Source organism: Abramis brama, assembly GCF_963993115.1.
Source record: "Abramis brama genome assembly, chromosome: 15".
NCBI lineage: Eukaryota > Metazoa > Chordata > Actinopteri > Cypriniformes > Leuciscidae > Abramis > Abramis brama.
The window spans coordinates 32,767,987-32,786,477 of NC_139977.1; the positions used below are offsets into that span (position 1 = coordinate 32,767,987).

General features: G+C 37.0%; 2 protein-coding genes across 5 annotated transcripts in view; one reads left to right on the top strand and one right to left on the bottom strand.

The window, feature by feature from the left end:
* Window positions 1-215: 215 nt before the first annotated feature.
* wdr91 (WD repeat domain 91) lies at window positions 216-13,192 on the bottom strand. The gene is made up of 16 exons (XM_084138302.1): window positions 13,073-13,192; window positions 12,665-12,795; window positions 12,292-12,471; window positions 11,119-11,326; window positions 10,807-10,889; window positions 9,148-9,254; window positions 8,437-8,605; window positions 7,574-7,729; window positions 6,637-6,815; window positions 5,343-5,493; window positions 5,099-5,193; window positions 3,706-3,865; window positions 3,510-3,618; window positions 2,837-2,949; window positions 1,940-2,137; window positions 216-880 (listed from the first exon to the last, which is right to left on the bottom strand). The coding sequence occupies exons 2-16, from the start codon at window positions 12,785-12,787 to the stop codon at window positions 716-718; spliced, it is 2,196 nt and encodes a 731-aa protein (XP_083994428.1). The 5' UTR covers window positions 12,788-12,795; window positions 13,073-13,192; the 3' UTR covers window positions 216-715.
* A 3,426-nt stretch (window positions 13,193-16,618) lies between these two features.
* The window catches only part of rab27b (RAB27B, member RAS oncogene family), a 40,196-nt gene continuing 38,323 nt past the window's right edge, over window positions 16,619-18,491 (top strand). The window contains exon 1 of one of the 4 annotated variants that reach the window (XM_084137313.1): window positions 16,619-16,890. In XM_084137313.1, the coding sequence (XP_083993439.1) occupies window positions 16,889-16,890 (2 nt within the window). In that variant the 5' untranslated portion in view covers window positions 16,619-16,888. The remainder of the gene's footprint in view (window positions 16,891-18,491) is intronic. The other 3 variants (XM_084137316.1, XM_084137315.1, XM_084137314.1) reach the window with 3 other exon arrangements.

The window sequence follows — 18,491 nt, forward strand, 5'->3', positions numbered from 1 at the left end:
ATTTTAAGAAGCGCCAGTGAAAAATGTACACTCTTTGCCAGTTTAACTTTTAAGTATATTTTAAGGTGCATTTTGACTGGGATATCCCAACTTCTGGGATATCCATTGACCTGTAAAAATATTTCAGACTTATTTATACAAATACTACTTTGTTTTTCCATGTATTTGTAATTCAACTGAGCTCCACAAAACCACACTTTAAATGACGTACAGGATTTTGTTAATTGATGATATTTATTTGAATGTACAACAGATGCAAAAAAAACCAATTGTATATGAACATCATTCAAATATTTTATTACTTGGTAAAGTTGCATTTTAAGGTTCCAACAGTAAGAAATAAACAGCATCTTTTATAAGAACAGAAACATTAATGTGAAGCTAATGCCCTTTCTCACTGACCTGACTCAATCATATTTGTTCATTATATGTTTGTTCTTTCTACCGTAACATTTCTCCGCATATGCTCAAAAGACGTCAGTAACTCACACAGAAACATAAATGCTTATCATCAATCTCTGGATCTATAGGGTTTGTTTTGCGTTCATTCTGTGCAAGTGTAAATTCATCGTCTTTGAATCCGTAACATTGTTGATATGTTCTACTGGTCACATGTCAGAGATGACTGGTTGATAAGACATCATGTGAGTTTAACTTTAGCAGAGATTCTGCTTCATCCTCATCATCTTCCTCGCTGGCATTTCCGATCCGTTGTTCAGGGTTTCTGAGCGAGCAGCGTGTTGAGTTTGATCTTGCCGTCCATAGACGCGGTGAGGCACGTGCCACAGTCCATCGCTGAGCACCAATCCACCGTCACGACCGGCGCTTTATGACCACCGAGAGACAAGACGCTCTCGAGACCCACGTCTGCCTTGCTTAACTAGACGAGAGGAGAGAAGATAGGCCTATTAACTTAGATTTACTAGATTTAATTACTAAAACTTTCAAATTGAGATGAAAATAATGAAACAAAAATATGAATAACTATCATACTATTTCAAAGCTACTGAAATTACACTGATTCATTACAGATGTGTCGATTCGATCAGATTCAATGGATATAGATTCAATACAAATACTATTGATTTTTTTTTTTTAATAAACATCAGTTATAAATGGTGAATCAATCCAAAGAAAATAAGAGCCACAGAACTTTATATTAAACTCTTTTTATTTCAGGTACACATGCATTAAAACTACCCACCTCTCTATTTCAACTGAATTTTGATGGAAAATGATAGTCTAAGCAGTCACATGCCTTGTTCAAAAAGGATCATGTTATTTTACTTTTAGGATAAAATATAATTAAATCTTAAAACATTAGCTGTTGTGCTAATAATGAAAGCTCTCAGATTTCATTAAATTCTCATTTTGTGTTCCGAACATGAACGAAAGTCTTACGGGTTTGGAACGACATGAGGGTGAGTAATTAATGACAAAAAATTTTGGGTGAACTAACCGTTTAAGAACTGAAAAAGGTAAATAAGAGGGTGACATCTAGTGGAGAAGTAATAAGATTCAAGTTGAGGCGTCCAAGTCATGTCAGAAAGATCGTGATTCTCTGAGTTGAAAGCACTCAGTGGGAAACTTGGAATTTTCTTTGAGCTCCGAGTTGGAGGCGGTTGCTGTATTTGTGTAGTTAATTAAGAGAAGGTACGCCGCCATCTTGAACTTAAGTTACAAACTTGAACGCATGATTATGTTCAATCTTTGCGGAAATAAATACAGAAAAAAAAAAGATTCATGGCTTTTGAGAATCGACATTGAATCGACAAGATTTAAAAAAAAAATTTAATTGAAAAAACTACCAGCCTTAATTGATAATGACAGAAACAGCTAAAAAGATACTGGTAACAAAACAGAGGACCAAATAAAAAACTGAACCAATTCCTCATGATCTGAGCTCATCTGCAAGAGCGGTTGGTAAATGTGTGTTTACCCGGTAGATGTTTCCTCCATTACCGGCGCAGGTGAGAACATGTTGCCCCTCAGAGTCGAAAGCGAAGAGACGACCGTGTGGAACCTGAACCTGTTTATATCCGCTGTAACCCGACAGCACAAACGGCCCCACGGCATCCTGGGATAGCGAGTACTCCGACTGTTTCACGCCACAGCGGTGGATATTCCACTGAACAAACTGACAACAAACACAACATGTTTACATACAGCAATCTCAGATGAACATTTAATTGTTGGTGTCTAAACAGAAATGAATGAATTGTTGAATCAGAGCTTTAAACTGATTCACTGAAATGAATCACATTTATCATTGTTTGTTAATTTTATTTTATTTTTTGTGGGCAAAATCTGGTCATATCAAGAAATCCATGCGAATTTCATGTGAAGGCTAAACATTTTGTAGATTTCACAACAGGTTCAATGAAAGTATTTATTTTAAGTTCCCCTGAGATTTTAAGTAGAGATTCACTGATGTATCGGTCGCCGATATTTATCGCTGATTTTTTATCAGTTTAAAACCATCGGATATAGCATGAAAAAGGCCGGTATAGCAAACCAATAGTTTATTAATTAACTTTGTGTGTTGTATTATGCCTTTCTATTTATTTAGAAAATATGAAAAGTTCTATAATAATAAGTCAAATATAAGGTAACGTTATTAAGAAATATTTGATAGCAAAAATGAACTCTGAATGTTAAATTAATCCAATCCATGTTCAATGAAAATTATTAGATGATGCAGCCATAAACTAGCCAGTATACCTTTACGCATGCATTTTTCAATGTGTGTGTGGCTCAAAGACATAATTAGTGTTAATGACATTGATCAGCGATTACAGAACAGATAAGAATAAACACAGAAAGAGATTCCCATCACCTTCCCGTCCTCTCCGATGCTAAAGACCGTGTTCTCGTCGTAGCTGAACTCCACGCTGTACACTTCACCATCATGAGCCTTCCAGCTCAACGCGCTCTCATAGCGCTGCATGTCTGCAGAGAAACATTTCAACATGCAAATTAAATGAGTCACTTGGTGTCAAGAAGCAGGCGAGGAAGAAGACAAAAAGGCAAAGACGATACTGGACAGAGAACAGTGGGCTTAAATACACTGAAGATAACCAACTGAACAAGAAACAGGTGCGCAAAACAATCAGAACCAAGACAACAAACTAGTGCATAAACCTAGAAAACAAAAGAAGCGGGAAAATAGGGAACAAAAAGCAAAACATAAACATAACATGAACCTGACACTGAAGACAGCAATATTATCGATTTAATGGCACCAGGACTGACACTATTGGATGCGAACAAAATTAAAACTGAATTGAGCTAATGTCACTAACTGTGCAACGTCGATAAAGTTATTGAACAGAACTGAATCAACACTGAACTGAACTAAATAATGACACTAATGTCTTCTGTAGAGCGGCTTTATAGCTGAGATTGAATTTGTTTCATAATTGATGAATTTTGCAACATCGACACCTGTTATTTTCCTGAAGCTGATTTCGGTCTGCTGTGTATAAAGTGCTGTAGAAATAAACAATTACCGAACAGCCGTATCATCCCGTCCGCCGCTCCGGTCACCAGCAGGTTTCCGTTGTGGTTAAACGCTGTGCAGTTTATGGCGACCGGTCCCGGCTCCAGCGAAAACTGCAGCTGAACGCAATAACAACAAGATAAACGTCAGTAAAAACCAGTGTGCAGACGTTACATGTGTGTGTTGGTGACGTTTGGCTTCAGTACCTGCTGCTTGACCGTTTTGGTGTCCCACAGCAGCAGATGTCCGGATACGGGACCGGATCCTCGTGCGTCGCTCTCGGTCGCGACAGCAGAATTAGCAGCTTGAGCCGCCGCGGAGCAGACGAACGACGTCCCGCTGGGACTGCAGGCCAGCGACAGGATCCTGAACACACATGAATACGTACTGAGTGGACTACTTTATAAAAATAGTATGTGAAAGAGTATGCAACCATAGCTTATCAATAAGATGCATGTAGAAATTGAGATTTAAATCCTGGTGCATTATGGGTAATCTGTAGGGCTGGGTTGAAAATATAAAAATTATTCTCATTTTGATAAGCTGATATTGATTCTTAAATCTCAAAATTCGATCTTTTAGTCTATGCTGTTTTTAAGTTGATGCGTGAAGAAAACTACACTAAACTTTATTTGTTGCGCCTCTCTTGAATGTCTCAGTTCAAGCGGCACGTGAACCAATCATCTTGTCCGCTTTACTACTAGTTGTAGCACCAAATAAACATGAATGAACATCAGAAGGAATATTGAAAGAAACAGAGCAACTGATTGAAATGAATCATGTCTCATGTAATTGATCAATCAGTGTTCATCAGCTTGTGAACATCAGGAAAGCCATTCAATTACCATAAACTCGTTAGTTAGCTAGAAAAATAACTCAGCATTTTTATCAATATATGCACTATATTGCATATTTATTATATTTTTACTCAACCTGTTCTTCAATATTAGGGATGCACCGATATCAAAATTTTGTCCGATAAGATAACCGATAATTCTTTATATTTAAAAGCCGATATCTGATATTTTGGCCGATAAATCAAAATTTTATATAATTTTTGAGAGCCTGATTACAAAAACAAATGTCTCACCATTAAAATCCATGTCCCAAGCACACAATTATAATGATGTTCTCATTATAATTTTATGTAGCCAATTTGACAGACTTGAGCTGCACATGTTGCACTTAATTGTATTTTCCTTTTTTGAAGTGATTCCAATCATAAAGGAAGCTAGAGGAAACCATTATTTATCAGCTTTAATAAATCAGACAAATTTTCCAATACCAATATGGTGGCATCCCTATTCAATATTTAATGTATGTTTAAGTAAATCCGTCAAGTATGTTATGAAAGATATCATTTAAAATGTTTAAATAAACAAACTGGAGTAGAAACATAAGAATTTATTATTAAAACGTATTTTTTATAAACAGCCATATGTGCAATTTAAATGTTTGTACACAAATCAGCTGTAATTTCAACCTTTAGTAATGTACTGTCAGGCTTCCCTAAACAGTTCACACAGAGATTGATTTACTTTGAAATCGAATCATGAAATTTGTGTCAGTGCCCAACACTAGTGATCTGTGAGGACTCACCGCGGGTGGACGGTGTCTATTGACATCTCGTACAAACTCTTCTTGGCGTCCGTGTCGTAAAGCCTCACTGTGCCGACGCCACTGCCGAGCAACAGCTGCAGGAGGAAAACACCACATAGACCAATAAAACCAACCAAATACTGTTTTTAGCAACATTTACAGCTTAAAAATGCAAACACTGTTAATGTATATGCCATCTGAATCTATTTCTCTGGGTATATTCATGAACAGTGTTGTGATTTACCAGTCTGTCAGGTTTGGCCGCCCACTCCAGAGAGAGAAGCGGAGACTTGGACATGATGGTGGCTTTGGTTTGCATGATGGGATTGAAGGCCCAAACCTTCACCACCCCGTCCACATCCAGACTGGCCACTTTTCTGCCAGAGCAGTCCACCCTAAAACACAAACACACAACTGATGATGCCAATAAAAGCTCATATAATGAAACTAAAACACAGAAATGCCCATAAGCTCATTAACATATCAACACCAATTCAGTGTTAAGCATCCGAAACCGTATGCAGAGATTAGCCAATGACAACAGAGCTCATTTACATACAGCAATCATACAGCCAGTGTAATAGATTCAGAGGAGGATGATGATTATTAGACAGTATATTATGACTGTTTTTAAAAGGAGACCGTTTCCAAGGTCTTGATGTTTTTAGGCTCTACTAGAACAGGTTTTCCAGCTTGAATGTTGATTATTCTCCTCATATTCTCCATTGTTGCGGCTCCTCTCTTCCCAGTCTGTCAGTAACGCTCTGTTTACTTCCTGTCTCTATGAAGCCCCTCCTTAAAGCACACTGTGCTCTGATTGGTCGGCTGGAGCAGTGTGTTGTGATTGGTCGAGCGCTTCGAGTGTGTTTGGGAAATGTCCCGCCCCTTACCATAACCACCAGTTTAACACACTACTAACTAACTCAACCAGGCCCCGCCCCTTTATTCTGCATATGAATTATTTAAATGAGGAATATTGTGACGTGTTCGTTCCCGGAAGAAACTCAAGATACAATGGAGGCGTTTCAGGAGTTCAGAAACACTGACTCTGATATACAGAAGAACTCTGAGCTCAAACAGCGACATTACACACACTGAAGAAACATGAACATGGAATAGGGCTGGGAAATGATTAATCGCGATTAATCGCATCCAAAATTAAAGTTTGTGTTCACATAATATTTGTGTGTGTACTGTGCATAATTATTTTGTATATATAAATACACACACATGCAAGTAAATATTTAAGAAAAATTTGTTATTTATATATAAAATATTTATATTTATTTATAATACAAATTATATATAATATATATATATATATATATACAGTATATTTAAGCAAATATTTCTTAAATATATACATGCATGTGTGTGTATTTATATATATACAAAATAATTATGCACAGTACACACACAAATATTATGTGAACACAAACTTTTATTTTGGATGCGATTAATCGCGATTAATCATTTCCCAGCCCTAACATGGAATAACCCATAATACGACCCATTTAATGTTGCCTGGCCACACCCACCTGCAGTGCATGATGGATGAGTGATGTTCTCCATACTCTTCCTGACTCAGCTTAATAAAGGGCTGCTCAACTCCAGCTCCGCCCACATCACAAACTCGCGTCTGATTGGTGGACTCCGTTTGATCAGGAAGAGCTTCGGTTTGAGTGTCTGGATCCAAATCCGTTTTCTTTTCCGAACTCTGTGGAAATCAAAAATACACACGGAGAAACACGATAGATAATGCATGATGATGTCAGTGTGATTTCAACTTCATTATATGTGATAATCGGAAAGCTGAATAAATAAGCTTTGGAATCTGAGGGTGCAAAAAAATCAAAATATTGAGAAAATCGCCTTTAAAGTCCTCGATTGTGCTGCATCCACTCACAAAAATAAATGTGATATATTTACAGTAGGAAATTTTCTAAATATCTTTATGGAACATGATCTTTACTTAATATCCTAAAGATTTTTGGCATAAAATAAAAATTGATCATTTTGACCCATACAATGGGTTGTTGGCTATTATCACACAAATATACCAGTGCTACTTATGACTGGTTTTGTGGTCCAGGGTCACATATATAAACATTTTAATAATAGTAAACCCAGGATGGGTTTAACATTAGTTAACATGAACTAAGAATGAAAAATACTTCTAAAGTATTAACTAATCTTAGTTAATGTTAAACTCATGTTAACAAATGGAACCTTATTGTAAAGTGTTCCCAGAAATCTGAACATTTATAAAGTTAATGTAGTGATTCTTCTGTTTGGTTTGGTTCATGGAACTTTTAAAATCTCCTTGGAGAAAATGAATGGGAAAAGTACGTCCCGAACCGAATCCCTTGAATGAGTGTTTGGCTACTGTAGTGCCAGCGTCACGCGAGGAGCAAACCGCAGGAAAACACTGAACATGAGCAGAGAGCGAGACTGAGAGGTCTTTGTTTCTCGGACCTGCACTGAGGGTTTGGAGAGCAGCTCTTTTCTCTCTTTCTCGTGGTCATGCACTCGTCTCGTTCGGGGATGACCCGTGGCCGGATCCACCGTCACCGCGGAAACAGTGGGCATCTTCAAGTCTTTCGCGGCCGGCGGATCTTTTGCTTTCACGGACTGAAAATCACAGAGAGAAAAACCTTCAGATTAGCGGATAGACAGAAAGACATCTAGTTGCCAAAGCAACATTTGTAACACTTATACAATAAGTTATTGCTTTAACTAACAAACTAACAATGAGCAATACATTTGTTACAGTATTTATTAATATTTGTTAACATTAATAAAACATTAAAATATAACTTCTTTGTTTTATGATGGCTAGATGCACTTTTATGATGGCTAGAAGCACTTTTATGATGGCTAGAAGCACTTTTATGATGGCTAGATGCACTTTTATGATGGATAGATGCACTTTTATGATGGATAGATGCACTTTTATGATGGATAGATGCACTTTTATGATGGCTAGAAGCACTTTTATGATGGATAGATGCACTTTTATGATGGATAGATGCACTTTTATGATGGATAGATGCACTTTTATGATGATAGATGCACTTTTATGATGGATAGATGCACTTTTATCATGGATGAATGTGCTTTGATGGACTTCAAAACAGAAACAACCATTCACTCCCATTATAAAGCTTGGAAGAGCCAGGACATTTTTTAATATAACTCTGATTGTATTCGTCTGAAAGAAGAAAGTCATTTACACCTAGGAGGACTTGAGGGTGAGAAAATCATGGGCTAATTTTCATTTTTGGGTGAACTATCCCTTTAATAGTATCTTAACGATGTTGAAATAACGCTGGATGTACCTGTGCTACAGCGGGAGAGTCCTTCCGGCCCAGCGAGGCCTGTGTGGGCGAGGATTGTGGCCCCGGGGCCGTTTTCCCAGGAGCCCGTCTGGCCTGAGGGAGGAACGTGGAGAAGAAGTTTCTGGTCGGTGTGGTCATGTTCACGTTCCTCTGACTGTACACGAGATCACTGAGAAAACAGATGAAACATCGCTCACGTTTCTGAAAACACACACACACACACACTGCACACTACCTGATTTTCCCACTCACTTCCCTTCTTTCGTTTTCTCTTTTCCAGTTTGAATGCCTTTTAACTTTAGACAAAGAGGCTTTTTATCAAGAATCGTAGTTTAAAATGATTTAATATTCACAAAGAGCTTGCAGAAACAGGAACAGGAACCTTTACACCTCATTGATATTTGTGCAGATCCGTTCTGTGTGCTTCACATGTATCAAAAATAGTTTTGATTTCATATTTTTACATGATTTTTCCCCAAATCAAACATAATGAACCCCGTATTATCACAGTGATGTACAGAAATGATCACAGACACAATCAAGACTATTGTGAGGAAGTTACGTTTCAAGTGAATGTTTATTCACTGATCAAATGCTCGTCAGTCTCATTATTTTCAGTTCATAATTGTAAACATCGACATAATGTGAAATGGTTGGATAAAAACACCCAGCGTGAACAACCGGATGATTTCAGTCCTAGAGTCTCCTCACAGCTCAGTGTCGCCGAGTCGGTCCATGTGCTGGACGTACGGCGGGAGTTTGTGATGTACCATCACCTCGTCTTTCTTTGGCCGTGATTCTCCTTGAAGAGCAAATAACTGGAAGGAAGGGAGATGTTTGATTACAGACAGATGCATCGCAACAAAATTACTGCTCTTCTAAGGGGATTAATAGGCACATAAGTCACAGATCGAAAAATAATAAGCATGAATCAAAACTTTAAAGGGACCGTTCACCTTAAAATGAAAGTAAAGTCCTCATTTACCCACCCTGGTGTTGTTTTAATGCCGTACGCCCTTCATTATTGTTTGGACCTCAAAAGGAGAATTGTTCTTGAAAAAATTAGTTTGGTGAAAAACAAGCTTTTAATGTTGTTTATGTGTCTATGTGGTGTTTTTAATATGCTTTAAGACAAACCATGTGTAAGTTCATAAGTCGACAGCATTGCTGAGTATTTCCTCCTTAAAACTGCAGTGAAACAAAGACAGTCTCAAAAACACGCTTTGAAATCGCTGGTGTTTCTGACGTCACAAACTACCTTGTAACCAATCAGATCAACGTGTGATCGCCAACCAGTGGATCTCTGAGCTGAGTGAGTGAGTGGAGGCGGGGCTCATTTGCATAGTCATAGAACCGTGTATACTAAATGAGGCAAGGGTGTCGAGTTACATTCAAGATATTTTAAGGCATGAAGAATGAAGTACTTTTGCTGATCAAAGATGAGTTTTAAGGGATACAATTATTGACTACAGGAGGACTTTAAAGAAGATCCTGATCTTGGCCGCTGGTCTGCGCTCGATTGAACGTTCATGAGACTCTTTTAGCGCCGCAGTTCACTCCGACTCGCCCAGAAAAACACACAAGTTGTGAGAAATCAAGATTGATAAAAAAATAAAAACACATCATGAAATATAATCCATGTACTTTCTATCTATCCGTTGTAACAAGAAGTTATCGCGTTCACATCTGTCATCTGACAACCGGAGAGATATTTAACTCTACTTTTTTGGGATTTCTAGGTATTGTATTTCATATTGCGTGTTGATTTATCACAACTTGTGTTTTTCTTTTACGGAGGAGCGCGAGGGTGACAAAATTCTCCTTTTGTGGTCCAAAAAGGGCGTACGGCATTAGAACAACACCAGGGTGAATTAATGAGGACTTTACTTTCATTTTTAAGGTGAACTGTCCCTTTAAACTCTGATTGGCTGGAGCCGTCAATCTAGAACTAGTGGACCAATGGTGACGCTAAATACCCTCCTCATTTACATAAAATTCGAATACATATAACATTTAGAAAAGCAAGTGATAAAACTGCATAAGTGTACACAAAATGAGAGAGAGCACAAAACAGCAATAAAATAAAGGAAAACATTATTTTGAATTCATGTTTCAGTTTTGTGCAGTGTAATTTTAAATAAGTTTTGATTAATGCTTATTTTTTATACAAGTTTTTACGTTTTTGCAAAACAGTGATACTTTTGGCGTAAAACTAATCACATAGCCTTCTTCCATTGTAAGTGCATCACTGTACATGTTCAGGCTGAACAATGTATATTTTAGTGCAATATGAAGCACTGAAGTTGCATCTCTACCATGTTGCATCAGGAATTACTGACTAGCTCAACTAGTAAACCGTGAAGATCTCACCATCTGTCTGAACTGCTCGTTCTCCTCCTGAAGACCCGTGATTTTCTGTACTTCACTGTCAAAGCTCAAGAGCGCAGGCAGAGGTGAAGCTGTTAAGGAGCACTATCAATTTCATCACATTATATATGATTACATATGATCTGCATAATATCAGGGATTAATGCATATAAATTTTTTTTACAATTTTTAAGCATCAAAGCCACATTTAGGCTATCTAAACAGCTGAAGGACGATCATGATTCCCCCCATCCCATAATAGACGGATGTTACAGTGAGCGCATGGGTTGCCGGGCAACAGCAGTGTTTGGATATGCATGCACTGGAAGAGAACGCTGAGGAAGTTGTGCAGAGACACCAGGAAAGTGTCGGCCCACTGGCGGGAGAAGTACGGAGAGAAGACGGGATTCTGCTCCGGTGTGGAAATGAACGGCAGAGCGAACCATTCCCGCCACTCCGGCTGAGACTGAAGCTCCAGCGCCTGCCTCTGGAAAAACTCCTGCGTCTTCTCTGGGTTCCTCGACTGAGACACAGGAGATACAAGATGAGTCTCACAACATAAACTACAGACAGACACCGAACCAATCCTTTTTTATTTATTAATTTATTTATTAATTATAATTTTTCATTAATTATTGTTTAACATTATTATTATTATTATTATATATTTATTTTATTATTCATTATATTGAGTATATATTCATTAATATTATTTAATGGTATTATTATTATTAATATAATATTAAGTATATAAATGTATATTAATAAATACTATATTTGTTAAAAATGTTAAGTATTGACCCGTACAAATTCATCATCAGCATAAATTAAATTTTTAGTAACTTGAAAAAATATAGCTTTTTATTATTTCATTATTTTTTAGAATTAATATAATTATTTAATTTACTATTATATTAAGTATATTTAATTAATAGCATTTTATTGTTATTTTATATTTTTCTTATTATTATTTATATATTTACTTAGATTTGTATTATTAATGTTATTATTTATTTAAATAATATCATTGTTATTATTTAATGTTACTATTTTTTAAATTTATATTAAGTATATATTTATATATTAATGATATTTGTAATGATTAGCTTAAATTAAATTTAGCACTATTTACTATTTGTATTAAATACATATTTACTTGATAACATTTTTATTGTTATTATTATTTACTATTATTTATATTAAGTATATATTAATGAATATTATATTCATTAATATATCAATGATAATGATCATTTTAATTACTGATCAGTATAAATTAAATTTAATACGACCTTGAAGCTTATTTTTGCATAGCATTAACAAAATTAGAGTAGTAAATGTGTGGAATTGTGTTGAAAATGCCACAACAATGCAAAAAATAATAATAAAAATGCAATAATCCAAAAATAGGCTTTATTTTCTTTCATGCAAAAATACATGTTCTAATGCAGTTGTTTAGTTTCTGTGCTGAGGTGTGTGGTGCTGCACCTGAACACTGTGTATGACGTAGAAGCGGTAGAGGCTGGTCCTCAGTTTGCTGACGGTGGGTCTGTAGACGTCCTCCAGCCTGGAGAAGAGCCTGCGGTCCAGATACGCCCAGTACTCCTTCAGACCCGCCAGATCATGGTTCTGAATCAGATGCTGGAGCTGATCGATGATTTTATCAACCTGGAACACACATCAACATTTATACTATCACATATTATACATGTACATTTGATTCATGCATACTCATATTCGAATGCACATGACCTTTTTGATGTGATAAACCTTATTTAATGTTTATTAAAAGCCTTATATTGTCCTACACTTGTGCATAAGCCAGGCTTGCAGGAGGAGGTGAATAAACACACAAACTCACTCTGAAGCCTTTCTCCTTGTCTGCTTTGATCTCTGAGTCCAGATGTTTGAGTGTGCTGTTGAAACCTCGATAGATCAGATACTCTCGCACCAGATCATCAGTTCTCTCCACCGCTGCGGCCATTTCACATACTGGACCAATCCACAAACACAGGAGGTGATGCATATCATACATAAAGACGGCATTTTACATGCACGATTATTTTGCATACAAAATGTTTCAGAATAACGGTGAGTCATAATAAACTAGTGCATATCACAGTTATATTTTGACTCAAAAGACAATGAGTTGATGCACGACACGATCTGTTTGCTTAATCTGTTGATATGACACTGTCATTTATAAATGAATAATTACAAATAAAAATGCTTTGAGTAGAAACAGCGATGAACACAAATAAAGATTTACCTGATTAAAATATGAGTTCGATGTCTTCCTGTTTTCAACTTCTGTTCGTCATGTGATTGTAAGTGTCACGTGATAGACTCCAGCGTCATCGGATGACGTCAGCTGACTGCGCGTTCACGCCCACCGCCAGAGGGCGCGCTCACACTGCCATCACATGCAGTAAGTAGCATTGTAACACCTTTCAATCTACACTATTGTAAGGTATCTTTAGACCTCCATAGTCGCTTTAATGGAGGTAATAAACTCATAAAAAAGAGTGAATCTCAAGCCTTTTGTTAGTAATTCTCATTGTCATTTCCTTTAGTTGTTTTTATGAGACTGATTTCATTCATGGCGCTCATTATACTGTCATGGTTGAATAATCTAACACGACCAGGTTAAGCGATGGGAAGAGGAGGTTCAGTGACACAGACTATATATTAACTTGTCCTGAATTCAGTTAGGAGAATCTGGTTTCCTGTTGGCTGTGCAATGACACTATTCTGATGAATATTAATGCTCATGGACATTTATCATATTTTGGTAAAACACTGCACATTAACAGTAGGTTACAGTAGGCCTACATTAACAGTAACTCCTCAAAATAAAGGTTCTTCATTGGCATCTGTGGTTCCATGACAAACCTTTAACATCCATTGAACCTTTTCATTGCACAAAAGGCTCTTTATAGTTGAAAAGGATTCTTTATATTATTAACCTTTTCATGCATGAATTATGACAACCTCAGTCAGGATTTTTCAATTATTGCAAACACAATTGAGTTTGTTCCTGTTCGACCAGCAGACGGAGAAGAACTTCAAATAAGCTGAACGTTGCATGTATTTGATATCAGAACATGAGGACGTGATTCCATCAAAGATCTAGTGAAGATACAGCTCTGTGGAAACACAACTCAGACTATGTAGAAAACACTTTACATGATTTACACTTTTTCGATTTACACTTATTAGCTGATAATTCTGAATATGTTTAAAATGGACAAATTTCTTCCGTAGCTCTCCTCTCTGAAAAAAACTCAAACTGAACTCTACATTGATCTATTGATGTTTTCAGACTGTGGAAAAGCGAGCAATCAGGTGTTTTCAATCTCATCTGAAATGAGCAGTGTTGGGGTAATGTGCATTATGTGATCAGATTACTTTTTGATGTAACAAGTAAGTAACGCATTTTAAGTAACATGCATTACATAATCAGATTACTTTTTGATGTTACAAGTAAAGGCCAATTTATACTTCTGCGTCGGGTGTGCGCAGTAGGTACGGCGTAGCATACACATAGGTGTGTACCATACGCCGTACCATACACCATACCCTGACGCACACCTCCTCAAAAATGTAACTACACGGCGCGACGACGCGGACCGCAAGATCTGTGATTGGTCGGCTTGGTAGCATCGCGTTTCCTCCAACGTATTTCCGGTGTGTTCTTCTGCACCGCCCGCCATTTTTTAATTCAGAAGTTCAGTGAAAGTTCAGTGAAGAACATGGAAATGGACCAAGTGACCGAGCGATTGGTTGAAGAGGTGCGGAAATACAGCCATCTGTGTGACTCGTCTTCAGCAGAATACAAAGACGAATTCGTGGAGAGAGATTTCCTCCAGCATTCCTCAAAACAGCTGCGAGGAATCTAAACACAGTGTAACATTAAAACCAGCCCCCGCCAACTAGCTTTTCGGCAGTGTAACTGCAGAGAAACACAGACATAACGCAGAAGTATAAATGCTCACGACGGCGTCGTCTACGTGCCTACGACATACACTACGGCGTACACTCGACGCAGAAGTATAAATTGGCCTTAACGCATTACAAGTACTGTAACATGCATTACATAATAAGATTACTTTTCGATGTAACGAGTAAGTAACACATTATAAGTAACATGCATTACATAATCATATTACTTTTTTGATGTTACAAGTAACTTGCATTATGTAATCTGATTACTTTTTAATGTTATGAGTAAAGCAACAAATTACAAGTAACATGTATTACATAATCAGATTACTTTTTGATGTTACGAGTATTTAACGCATTACAAGTAACATGCATTACGTAATCAGATTACTTTTTTGATGTTAGAAATAACGCATTACAAGTAACATGCATTAAGTAATCAGATTACTTTTTAATGTACCAAGTAAAGCAACACATTAAAAGTAACGTGCATTACATAATCAGATTATTTTTTTGATGTTACGAGTAAAGTAATACATTACAAGTAACATGCATTACGTAATCAGATTACTTTTCTGAACTGCAAAATACATTCTAATAACACATACATTTATTTACAACCAAAAAAGTTACTGCAGATTAAATATTTTCAAGAACTACATTCACAGTAACCGTATGAATTGCAGCTGTAATATAGCTAGTAATGCATGATGTCCAATTTAGTGGACAGACCATTAATCAGAATTTCCTACCAATCGAAAATCAAAACTTGGAATAGGCTATTTAACAAAGACATTCTAAGTCCACACCACAACTATAACGATAACGGCACAGAGAAACAATATCGTTTTTGGAATGATTTTAGGAACCCATTATATCTCATAGGTTTTACTATTTTGTACACTATTGGTCACAAATATTCAAGCCAAGTTCAACACAAACCTTCCAACCTTTCCCTTCTACTTCCATATTGAGTCTAATTGGCATTTGATAAACAATTAAAAGCTGTTGCCTCTCCACATTAGTGGTTCCCATGGAGACAGGAGTGCTGATGCCATGTGAACACGTTTTAGATGTGCAGCTCTTCACTATATCTAGATAAGCGAGTTGTCTTCATATCACAGTGAATAAATGAACGGTCACGCTGCCCTGCGCTATGTGCACACAGGAAACTGGCGTATCCATGACAACAGGTGGCACAGGTTCCGGAACGGGTGTCTCCGTTTGACCTTACACTTCTCTTTAATTGATCTGAACACAGATTGTGTCTAGTTCTATGACAAAGTGAGGAGGGATGTTAAATGTTAATAGTGCTCAAAAGGGATTTTTGCAGTCTGTTGGAATCTTCTGGAATCATAGAGTCTGTTTCTAAGTATCTGTGTGAAGTTGTGCAGTTATGCAATCATTGGATAGGCAGACTTATTTTTCCGATGTGATGCATTTTATTTTGGGCTCATTTGGGTCGGCACGGTTGTCAAATTTGATTTGTAAATTGGATGCGTACAAAGAGTTCATTGTTGTTGTTGCACAAAGAGCATCTAAGTGCAGGAAGGTCTTGTAAAGCCTTTTAATGAACCCATCTCTTTTAATGAACCCATAAAATAGTCTTGTAAATGAATGAAGAATGACACCAAAGTCACTTCTAAGTCACCAAAACATTATATTACAAGAATCAATATATTGTCATGTTTTATTTTTTACTGTAATACATTTGATTGTTTACAGTAATATATTTAGCAACTTATTGTTTACCGTCTACAGATGTGAATATAAATTACACTACTAGACGACGTTTCAGTAAGAAATGTCAGTATCTGATTAATATTCATGAGCGAATGTCCAATGAACGCGCTGCAACCTGTTGTTGACGTTCACAAAGGTCCGGCGCTAGGACCCGGATCTGAGCGCGCCGCGGGGCTGGAAACGGTTCGGCTGCCACAGATCCATCCGAGAGCACGCAAGAGCCTCATGCACACTCATTACACTTGAGTAGGTATGCTTTAGTGTTTGTGCATTTAATTGAGCAGGTTCCCTTTCGAATGAGGCGCGGTTAGAGCGAAATAAGCGGCGGTGGGGTTTGATGAGGATGAGGATGAAGAGCGTGAGACACCTGTGATTACATTCAGCAGCATCAGTCACTGAGATGTGAGTAAATCACCAGTGTAAACTCGTCTCATGGTTATGAATATCATGTCTGCTACTGCTGTGAATCCGAGAGCTCGGTGTCGTGTGTATGTGTATGTGTGTGTGTGTGTGTGTGTGTGTGGCGGAAGCCTGAGTCACCAGAAACACACTGCGCAGTACCACAACTTGATCTCAACAATTGTGTACATGAGTGATGTTTCCATCATACATACAAGTCTGAAGAATCATGGCTGATACTGCTTGATTTCATTGACAGAAGTTGCCATGGTATTACCTTGTTTTTTAGACATGTACCATAGTATTACCACCTTTTTAGGCTATTTACCATGATAGTAGCTCGTAATCATATCTGTAACTCCTTGATTTCATTTAGTGTTTTTAGGACACATATGGTAGTACCTTGATAGAATCATTGCATTTATTTAAGTACCATGTAAAGACCATGATATCACCAATACAATCTAGAAGGCAGCATCACTTCTTTTTTTTCTTTTTTTTAAAGGTTTTATGTTGTTTCCAGGGTTTCACTCATTGTCTAGTGTAGATCTGAGCATGTTTGAACCCCACATGGATTGATTTATCACCAGTAATCTCTGACTGTAAACACACTATGATTAAAAAAGTGATATAAATGGCTAATTAGTATATTAGAGAATGTTTGCTCATCAATGTTGGTGGCTGGTTGCCAGGGTGTTGCTATGTGGATGTTGTTTTGCATGTTGCTATAAAGTTGTCAGGTGGTTTCTAACTGCTCCAAGTCTGTAAATTTAAAGTTGGCATGACATGAAAATTCACCCTATCTGTTCTATAAATGCATATTACTCATCTTATTGTGAACAATTTATCCATGCATATGTTTAATTTTTAATTTTTCGACCTCGTAATTGTTTAATTAAAATGTCATAACTGGATCTTCCAGTGAAAACTCTGACTGATTTATTCAGGACTTCTCCAATTATTTAGTCTATTTAAACTTGTATTCATTTGCGTCCACTTTTGAATGCCACGCCCACATCTCAACATCCAATCAGCAACTGATGCATAGAACCAAGTCCTGCCCTAATTTTCTTTTTCAATAATTTGCTACACTCAGACGTACAACGCATCTCTTTATGAACGTTTCAGTGCTTCAGAGTTTTGGACGATGATCATGATCAACATTAATAAAAGGTGACAGAATTTGTATTTTTGGGTGAACTATCCCTTTAATTCTAGAGCTGCCCGATTAATCATTAAAAGATCACAATCTTGATTCAAACACCTACATGATCTCTTTCCTACATGACAAGGATTCTCCTGTCTTTAATAATCTTTCACAAAATCACAGCGAACATTCAGATCTGCGTTCTGATCCAGAGAGAGCCGTTGTCATGTATAGATATGAATCAGTTCTCTTTACAATCATTCATATGTTCACAGACAGAAGTACTGGAATAAAAGTTTATAGTTCAGATATAAACACTGATGTCTGTGGTAGCGATCAGAATAGAGTAAATCACTTTTAGAAAGTAACTTGGTGCTTCAAATAACAATTGTATTGATTACATCGTTACACCAGTAGGTGGCGACAAGTGACTTAAAAATGTATTTGGCATTGAATC